A 10284-nucleotide genomic window follows, 5' to 3' on the forward strand; every position below is an offset into this window, starting at 1 on the left:
ATGTCATAAGGGCAACTGTGACCCAGGAACTAGGTTACCTTCTCCAGTATCACAGGTTTTGGATAAAGAAGAAATATCTTTCTGTTTCTAGCCAGGAATAAACTAGAGTCTTTAGGGTGTGAGTGTGTCCTATCCCAAATATGAGTTATGGTTTGGCTACACAAGGCACATTCTGTCATTGATCACTGAGGGCAGCAGCTCATGTTGTGACAAGAAGGTACATGGGCCTCTGACCTCCCTGACTGATAATCTCCTTCTACTCTCTGCCGTTTCTTTGGGGTGGGGGAAATCCTTCTTTTAGCGGATGCAGAATGTGTGTGGAGAGTGTTTTCTTCATCTCCTTATTGCTGTGGTGAGACACCTGGGTGCTGGGGCTCGGTTTTCTGCAAGAATAATAAGTGCTCTTACCTGTTGGGTCCTGTGTTGGTTGGTTTTATGTCAACTGGACACAGGTTAGAGGAGGGGCCTGAGATGCTTCCATCACATTAGGCTGTAGGCAAGTCTGTAGGGCACTTTCTTTGTAATTGATGTGGCCCAGCCCACTGTGGGTGGTGCCATCCGTGGGATGGTGGTCCTGTGTTCTATAGGAAAGCAAGTTGAGCAAGCCATGAAGAACAAGCCAGTAAGCAGCACCCCTCCATGGCCTCTGCCCCAGCTCTTGCCTCCAGGTTCCTGCCCTGTTTGAGTTCCTATCCTGACTTCCTTCAGTGGTGAGCAGTGATGTGTAACCATAAGTCAAATAAACCTTTCCTCCCCAACTTGTTTTTGATCATGGTGTTTTATCACAGCAATAGTAACCCTAGCGAAGATAGAAATTGGTACCAGGGGTGGGGTACTGATGTGACAGACTTGACTATGTTGTTTTTAGGAGGACGATGGAAGGACTTTGGAACTCTGGGTAGAAGAGCCATTGAGTGTGGCGAGCTCAGTGAGCTGTTCTGTGGAAGCTTGGAAGATAAGAATGTTGGGGGCACTGTGCATGAAGGAGGCCTGGCTTGTGTAGTTTAAAGATTCTATTGGGGCCATTTGTTATTTTGAATTAAGGTTCTGCAATACAGAGAAGCTGCTACAGAGGTGGCCAAGGTTGTACCTTATGCTGGCAAGTGAGCCTAGTAGTGTAAGAGTCACCCAGGTGGGACTGGTTTTGAAGGCATGAAGGGAACACCAGCCGAGACTTGGCATTGTGAGAGTCAAGGAGAGGCCATTGGTGCAGCTTCGGTTGCAGTTGAAGGATTGAAGGAGTCATGCGGAGAAGCTGGGGCTTGGCACCATGCAGAGAGACTATTGGTGAAAGTGCAGCCCAGTTGCAGCAGAAGACCCCAGCATTTTGGAAATGCCAGTACCGTGGGACGCCCACTAAGAACAGTGGCGGTGGTGAAGCGAAGCCAGTCGGAGCCTAGATGACAAGCTGTGCGTGCTGCAGCGGGTGGAGCCAGAGAAGTGACCTAAGCCCTGCTGTGGAATAATCCTTTTGGACACTGGGAGGATGTTTTGTTCTAATGAAGAGCCAACCGGCCAATAGCTAGGCAGAAAGATGTAAGAGCTAGTTAGTAACAAGCCTAAGCTATCGGCCAAGCATTTATAATTCATAAGTCTGTGTATTTGGGAAGTCACTGGTGCTGATGAAAAAACTCCACCTACAAAGCTTCTTGGAAGAGCCAATAAGATAGTGAGTGGATACCAGACATTGAACATCGAGTTAGTTACACAATTTGGACTTGGTTTTGCTTCGATTTGATGATGACTGTGCCCTGGTTCTTTCCTCTTGAAATAAGAAAGCCCAGACCACTGATGTCAACTTGGCCTCAGGTGGCAGTGTGCAGGTCACTCATATTGACATGCCATCGTCTCCACCGCCCCCACACACCCAGCATGGCCCACAGGCGGCAGCACAGACATTGACATCCCTATGGCCTTTGAGGGTAACATGAAACACGAGGCACCAACATGGCCTCCAGTGGCTGCATGGACCATAGATGTGTTTCAAGGAGGCCCAATTCAGAAAATGAACTGTTCTCCATCTAGGACATCCTGCTGCTGCTCAGAGTCATGGCAATCGTGCAGCTGGGCAGCAACTTCTGAAGCAGAGCTTGCGAGAGCTTTAGGCTACTGCCACCACCCTGTCGGCCCTACTCCACAATGACATGCTCCCCAGCCACCATCCAGAATGCATTGCTGCTCCTCTCAGCCATCTTTCCCACATCTCCATCACATGTTTACTTATGGACTGCAGTTTGTCACATTGTATTTTTTTGCCCAAACAGGTTTACATAAAAATACTACTGCAGGGCAGAAGAGATGGCTCAGAGGTTAAGAGCACTGACTGCTCTTCCAGAGGTCCTGAGTTCAATTCCCAGCAACCACATGGTGGCTCACAACCATCTGGTGCCCTCTTCTGGCATGCAGGCAGACATGGAAGAATGTAGTATACATAATAAATAAATAAATAAATTTTTTTTTTTAAAAAAAATACTTACTGCAATGAGTCGTTGGTCTGGTTCAAGGTTTCTGGTTTCTGATGCATCATAAATACTGTACTATCGATGGGATTCCTCTCAGATATTCTGTTGTTGCCCAGAGTCAGGGAAATCTTTTGGCTTGGTAGGGTGTCTAGTGGCAACATCCTCAAGTGCTCTAGGCCACTTGGATACCTCTCTGCCCTTGATAAAGGCCACCCTGCCACCTCACCCAGTACCATACCGTCGTGCTTGTGGGCCTTGGGCAGCACCGTGGCCCCATGCTCTCCTCCACCAAGAACGGCAAGCAGTAGCCACTCCAGGCTGTGGGACCGGTGCACTGGCCTGAGCATTCCAGAAGAGGACCAGCTTTACAAGCTGCCCTATAGTCCCCAGATTGCCAACAACCACTGTCATTTTGAAATGACCTTCAAATATTTTTTGAAAAAGGTTCTAATAACAGAAATTATAGACGTGCTGGAGCACATCTGCTGGAGATACTGCCGTTCTCTCTGATGCTCTTCTCTGAGTTTCTTTCTGGCTCAGGAGGCTGGTGCAGCTCCTCCTCTACAGTTGCAGGGATAACCGTGAGAGCCGATCCTCTCACCTTGAACCTGCAGGATTGCAGACCAAACATCCCCATTCCTAAGGAGAGGAACAGGAGACTACCACAGATCGAGGGGACCCTTGCTAAAAGATTTCAAGACTGAAATCCAGCAGGGGAAATGTTACCTCTTGTAGTACTGTGTCTGGCACTTGGAGTAGGTGCTGGTAGAAGGCAAACCTCAGAAGGTTTGGGTATCATCTACCTCTCTGGCTGCAACCCGCGTCTCAGGCTGGCAGACTTGCCCTATTCTTGGGTTCTCTGACTTCTGGGGTCTTTGCTGCAGCTTCTCCCGCTGTCTTCTTGGGGTCTGCCCGCAAGAATTCCTACCCTGTCGCATGTTGCCTGCCCTCCCATGTTTCGTTTTGTTAAAGATCTTTTTGTGTGTTTGTGTATGTTTCCTGCACGTATGTGTGTATACCACATGTGTGCCTGATGCCTGTGGAGGTCAGGAGAAGGCGTCAGACGATCTGGAACTGAGGTGATGAATAACTGTGAGAGGTGCTCCACATCCAAAGCATCAAGTGGGCGGGGCTCAGGGGGGTCTGGATGGGGAGCCTCAGCTCATTTCTATGCCTCCTTGTCTGTTGCTGTCACCCCAACTGGTTCTCTTGTATCTGTGATACCTTTGTTTCCCAGATGAACCTTTAAAACAGGCCATTCCATCCTGTGTCTGAATGTTTTTTTGATGGGAATTTTCCAAAAAGAAGCCATTGTATAAGAGAATGGTGCCCTGATCACTGTAGAAACCTCCTTGAAAGGGTCAGATAATTTTCTAGGCTGATGTCAAGCCAGCATTACCAGTTTGTCCCTGTTGCCACCTCTGATTCTATCTTCTCCTTTCAAGGCATTGCTCATTCCCTTTCTGTATACATAGATGCATCCTACCAGCTCTGTAGGAGCTTAATACAGTACCTGATTCAAAAATTAAAAACAAAACAAAAAAAATGAGTAATAGCACCATACCCATGATCCATGGGAAATTTCTAGGCTCTAGTCCATATCAGCAACTCATTGAAAGGCCTGACTCTTTCATGCATGGGCAAGCCAGCATCCTCTGTCTGTGCTGGCGTTCTTTAGCTCCAGTTGAACCCACCTTCCCCTACCCATAATACTTTTGCCTATAACACTTACGTTCTTTGCCTGAGTTTTATCCTAATGTCACTGAAATCGAAGTTCCCTCCAGTCCAGTGTCACAGGAAAGGCACCAAGAAGATAAAGACCAGGTCAGACCAAACAAGGTCACATGGACGATGGGGAAGAGTTAAACCCGCAGATGTTGGAGGATGAGCTCTTCTTCCATGTTGCATAACTTGAGGGACGCCATTTAAATGGACATCAGTGGGGCAGGGTCTCTGGAGTTGCTCATGCAAAACCTGAACCCTACAACACCAAATATTCCAACCAGCAGGCATTGCTAATCAGTCATAGATCTTGATCATGCAGCTTGAGGCTCTCACACTCTCTGCCGGGGAGTACAGACTGTAGCACAAGGGGTCTGCTTGTTGGGGTTTCTGTCCCGCTTGGTACCCCACAGCTGGCAAGCCCCCAAAGAAAATTACACAGAGAGTCTACATTAGGTTATAACTGATTGGCCCATTAGCTCAGGCTACTTATTAGCTCTTGTAGCTTATATTAAACCATTTTTCTTATCTATGTTAGCCACATGGCTCGGCACCTTTCTCAGAGGGGCAGGTCACATCCCTGCTTCTTTGGTGATCTGGGCAGGAGTGTGAAGGAATGGGCTTCCTCCTTCCCAGCATTCCCCTGTTCTCATCAATCTGTCTCTACTTCCTGTCTGGTTGATCCACCTATACTCCCTGCCTGGCCAATCAGTGTTAATTTAAAACATGATTGACAGAATACAGACAACTATCCCGCAGCAACAGACATTCTCTCTTGCCTCCAGAGCTCATTTGTGCTTTAAGTCACAGTCATTTTCCTGAGACATCCAGCAACCCGTCTCACAGAAAGCCAGAGACAGCTATTAGGAGCAACCCTGGTCAGTTCTTTATTGGGAAAGGAATGCAATCTGAAACCCGACAAATGTGTGATTCAAGAAAGATGTCAACCTGAAGTTTTAGCTTGTTTCTTGAGAGCTCATAGCAGCCTTGGATTGTCTTAAGACTTTTACAAATGTAGGGATTTCTGGAGTCTTGCAGTTTTTGGACAGTGTTGAGCAAATAGAGGTAACGCTTCCGGACCAGCCACATTCGCACCCAGGACTGCAGCTTCACAGTGGCCTGTGTCTGCCTCAGGCTTGTGATCATCACCTTCTGTAACTTCCTCTCTAGCAGCCTAGCCATCGTCTTCCTCCACCAGCACTGAATAATCCAAGCACTGAGGGCAGCAAGCAGCAGGGTCCTGCGTACCAGCGTGCCTCGCCACCAGGCCTGGATCTTTATGCTTGCCAGCACGTCAGAAGGCAGCTGCTATTTTGAAGAGAAGTGGTTGCATGAAAAAGAAAAGACACTCAGGAAATAGTCCTCAGGTAGCTCAGCCTCAGGCTGGGAAACCAGGGGGACTCAGTTACCTCTTTCTGTTATGTTTATTAGTGGTTATGCATTCATCACCTTGAGCCTCAACGTCCCCATTTATAGAATGGGGTAATCTGCTCTTGATACTCTTCTGGCTTTCCGTGAACTGGGCTGGTCAGTTTAGGACAACAGCCCTATGTTCTGCAGAACTGTCTTGGATCTGATAGCCACCAGGGTCCCTTGACCACTTCCTTCAGACCTCCCGCCTGCAAATGTGAACTTTCCTGTTGTCTTATCCACGACGATTTCCCTCCTCTGTGTAATCTGGCTCTTTCTCTTCTATACTTCACTTTTACTTTGTTCACTTCCCACATCTTACACACACACACACACACACACATGCATACACACACATACACACACATGCACACACACACTCATGCACACATTCACGCACACACTCACGCGCACACACACACACACGTGTGCACGCATGTTCCATCCTCTTGCATAATTTTGGGCATGAGATTCTCCGTTTGGCTATTTATTCACAAACACCTACCATCCCCCAACTTCACAAATCCTACTCCTGCTCTCTGGGACTTCTCCCCCACACATCAATCTTTTTACATCAGTCACCTGTTGTAGAAAATGATTTTCAGGTGTGTTACTTTTGTTTACTCTGCATTTGTTTAACTGTGAAGCTGTGATTCTTTGCCTGTCTAAAACACCTGATAGTTCTAATAAAGAGCTGAATGGCCAATAGTGAGCCAGGAGAAAGGATAGGTGAGGCTGGGAGGCAGAAGTACGAACAGGAGGAGAACTCTGGGTAAAAAGGAAGAGCAAGAGAACAAGGAGAGGAGAACATCTGGGGCAAGCCATCCAGCCACAGAGCAAGCCAGGAAGTAAGACGTAAAGTAAGGTGTACAGAAACAGATAAAGGTAAAAGCCCAGAGGCAAAGGGTAGTCAGAATAATAAGAAAAGCTGGCTAGAAACAAGGCAAGCTATGGCTGGACATTCATAAGAAAGAATAGACTGCGTATGTGATTTATTTGGGAGCTGGGTGGCGGGCATCCCCCCAAAGCCTAAAGAGCAAAGAGTAAAAGAGCAACAACAAGAGTCATCTGTGTCTCTGAGGCCAATAAGGTGATGATAAGACAGTCAAGGGTAAGCAAGCCCTGCTCATGGCAGCACTGCAGAGTGTAACTGTCCCAGTTAGCCAGGACAGTCTTGGTGTCTGATGGCTCTTCGGGGTAATGGCTTTACTCAGACCTAGACCTCTCAAATGTACCGTACTTGGAGCATCAATTCCAGGACTATCTCATGGTATGGGCCACATACCTGAGTGATATGAATTATGGTCACGGGTCACCCCCTAACACTGAGGCCTATCCCACCTACTTTTGGCTGAAGTGGGAGTTTCAACTTCACCGTCTTTTTTCCCCGAAGTATGGCTCCATCTGCCTTTGCAGCTTTAGTTTTCTTGTCTTGGGTTTGCTTCTTCTATAATCAGAATCAAAGGGCAGAGGAGATCATTCTGTGTGCAAGTCATGGTTCTAATATACACAAAACCGCTTTGCTTGGATAGTCAGCCTAAACACAGGCCTTAGATCCTGACTGCTAGAGCAAATGCACCTTCTCCTGCATACAACTTGTCAATCGGTGGACTTTGACCTTTTTTTTTTTTAAAAAGATTTATTTATGTATATCAGTGTTTTGCCTGCATGTATGTCTATGTGAGGGTGTTGGATCCCCTGGAACTAGAGTTAACACACAGTTGTGAGCTGCCACGTGGGTGCTGGGAACTGAACCCCGAGTCCTCTGAAAGAGCCACCAGTGTTTTCGACCTCTGTGCCATCTCTCCGGCTCCAATCTGGTTTTTCTAAAGCTCCTCTGGCAAATCCTCTTGTCAACTGTGGGCAATCCCCTGAGGACTGTGAGCTGTCCCCTTCCTTCCATTCTCTTGGCTTCCGTTCTCACCTCTGGATTGTCTGTTTCTGTGGGATGTGTAGGTTGTTGAGAATGTGGTGTCAGTGTCCTGGTAAAGGTGTGACACCAGACCCTGCTATGCTTCCTTGAGCCAGCCTCAGTCCTCTTGGAGACAGACAAGTCACTTGCTCCTCTTGGAGGAAGAGTCCAAACAGCCCTTGGTAGCCCAAACCCAAGCAGCCCCTGGACTCGCTGCTTCTGAACTTGGATGACCTGTGTGGACTCTCTTCACTGTCCCAATTATATTAAACTTATTTTAAAAATACATAATTGACAGCTTAGACCTATTTTCTGTCTTGTCACATTCTATCTTTCAGGGATTCCACATCATTATGTTCTTTTTCAAGGTGTAATAGATATTGTTGAAATGATATGTTCTTCTGTTATTCATGACTGTGTAGAGGGAGATGGAGGTCAGAGCCCGCACTTATCACTTGGATCCAGTGTCAGGCATTCTGGTTTTGTTTTTGTTGTTGTTTTGGAGTTTCTGAATGTTTATGTTTTCTTTGAAGTGAGACTCTGAAACAAATTTTAGCCAGAGACTGAGAGTTTTCTTCTACAGGGGGATAGGAAGCAAAGGGTTCTTACAGGGGAGAAACTTTGAATTTATGTCCTGTGACTCAGTTCTGAGTCTAGGATGCTGCTTACCAAAGGTCACACAGTGTCCTCGCCATCCAGGGTGCCCCTCACCTTGCTTCTGTTAGTGTCTACTCCTACCTTTTAAGGCACTCCTTAGCCTCTAGGGCTCATGCCAACCTCTGTCACCTTCCCATTTCTCACCACCCTGGGCCTCACCTTCCTCATGCTTTGTGCTCTGTTTACTCAGGGAGGGGATTTCAGAGACAGAGGAATGCTACGCCAGTCCAGTGGAGCCAGAGCAGGCTCTTCTAAGGCTAGGGACTGTGGGATCATTGGGTCAGCATCTCCAGTTTTCTCACCTACCTGCAGCTGCTTTTCCTTCTCTTCTTCTAGTGTTTCCTTTTTCACTTCTTGATTAGACTCCTGCAATCAGAATTGGGTTGTATGGTGGTCTGAATAAGAATGGCTGCCAGAGGCTCATAGATTTGAATGCTAGGTCAACAGGGGTGACATTGTTTGGAAGGATTAGAGGGTGTGGTCTTGTTGGCTTTGAGGTTTCAAAATCCCCGTTCCAAGACCCGAGTCTGTCTGTCTGTCTGTCTGTCTCCCTCCCTCCCTCCCTCCCTTTCTCTCTCTCTCTCTCTTGTCTGCAGATCCATTTGTAGAACTCTGAACTATTTCTCCAACATCATGTTCTCCATAATGAAAGTAGACTAAACCTCTGAAACTGTAAGAAAGCCCCAGTTAAATGCTTTCTTTTATAAGGGTTGCTGAGGTCATAGTGTCTCTTCACACCAACAGAACACTGTGACAGTTGGGTTGTTGCAGGATATTTGATTGCATTCATGCTCTGAGACTGTTAATAAAGTTAAACCTTAGATTAGGAGGTGGAGTCCATGACTAGCTGATCAGAATGAGCCATAGAGATTTTGGAGGGCCCAGATAGAGAGGTACAGGAAGAGAGAGGGAGGGGCTTGCAGAAATTCTCTGGCTTTTCAATCTGGGAAGGTGGAGAGGAATCAGCTAGTTGTTTCTAGATTGCTTTCTTGATCTATCAGGTTCATACCCCAATATCTGCCTCCTGCGCTTTTATTAATAATAGAGCAATATAGGTAAATGTTTCATTGGGTCATGGGTGAAGACTAATTTCTCTGGATATGTCTAATGCCCCAGCTCCCTATTTTACTTCCGAAGTTACGGCATCATCCAGTGTTTCCTTCTGTCATGGGCTAAGTCTCCACCCCAGGGAAGGCAAGTCTGACAGAATCTTACACAATACTGACTGACCATGGTGGGAGGGCAGGGGTTCAGATGTTCATCCCCCTCTTGGCATTTCCTTTAGCTTCATCAGGGGCAGGACAGGTGGTCAAGGAGGAGATGACCATGACATCACAAGGATTATCTGTGACTTATAGGCCAGGTTGTCTTCTCCCAGCTCAAAGATACTGGGTGAAGAGGAAACCCTTGACTGTTACCCTCCTGTCAGGAATGGCCTGGAGATGTCAGACTGACACGTGAGGTTTTATTACCTCAGTGGTGACCATTGTTCCTTCCCACACCAGGGCCCATCATCTGTCACAGGAAGGGACATGGGCCTTCCCACCCTACTGACTCAGGCTGGGTTTCCCTGATACTCTCTGCCTGTTTCCATGGTGTCTGTGACACTTGTCTCATAATAATGTCTGGCAGCCTTCTGGAATTTTTCCAGGGACCAGGACCAACAGTTGCTGGTCTTCACTGTTCATTTTCGGCCATTTCCATGGTCCTCAGCCTCAACTCTCTGCCTTCTTTCACCTTTTAATTTCTGCCTCCTCTCTCCTTCCCTCCTGAGCCACTCTCTGGAACTGTTCGGGGGGAATCTTGATGCTTCAGTCATTTGGTCATTGTCACAGTTACCACCACAGGGGAGTGTCACCTTGTGTCATTACTGATGTTGCTCGTCATTGTCACTAGTGCGGTAGCTCTTTTGCCACTGTCCCTGCTGTCCCTCTACTGTAGCTCCTGTCATAGCCACCACGGCTGCTATCAGACTGTTCCAGTTCTGCTGCCATTCCACTGCCATGGTTTCATTGTTGCTGTCATCGATGCTGCACTCATGGTGGCCAGCGCTGCTGGTGTGCCTCCATTGCACTGACAACTGCTGGTCACTCCCCCGGTTCCACGGTTGGCACTGCCCTG

The 10284-nt window shown here is 47.4% G+C and overlaps 1 protein-coding gene across 1 annotated transcript; it reads right to left on the reverse strand.

Moving 5' to 3' along the window:
- Nucleotides 1-5047: 5047 nt before the first annotated feature.
- Nucleotides 5048-9702, reverse strand: LOC125388614 (IQ domain-containing protein F5-like). The gene is made up of 4 exons (XM_085688535.2): nt 9394-9702; nt 8470-8529; nt 6940-7041; nt 5048-5492 (listed from the first exon to the last, which is right to left on the reverse strand). The coding sequence occupies exons 1-4, from the start codon at nt 9394-9396 to the stop codon at nt 5064-5066; spliced, it is 594 nt and encodes a 197-aa protein (XP_085544661.2). The 5' UTR covers nt 9397-9702; the 3' UTR covers nt 5048-5063.
- Between the last annotated feature and the right edge of the window lie 582 nt (nt 9703-10284).

The sequence above is a fragment of the Myodes glareolus genome, chromosome 4 (genome assembly GCF_982192425.1).
Source record: "Myodes glareolus chromosome 4, mMyoGla1.1, whole genome shotgun sequence".
Taxonomy (NCBI): Eukaryota; Metazoa; Chordata; class Mammalia; order Rodentia; family Cricetidae; genus Myodes; species Myodes glareolus.

Coding starts and splice junctions, on each gene's coding strand:
- LOC125388614 (XM_085688535.2), bottom strand. Junction 7,042..8,469: donor AGAAGGAAAAGCAGCTGCAG/GTAGGTGAGAAA, acceptor TTCTGATTATAG/AAGAAGCAAACCCAAGACAA. Junction 5,493..6,939: donor AACTCCCACTTCAGCCAAAA/GTAGGTGGGATA, acceptor TCTTCAAAATAG/CAGCTGCCTTCTGACGTGCT.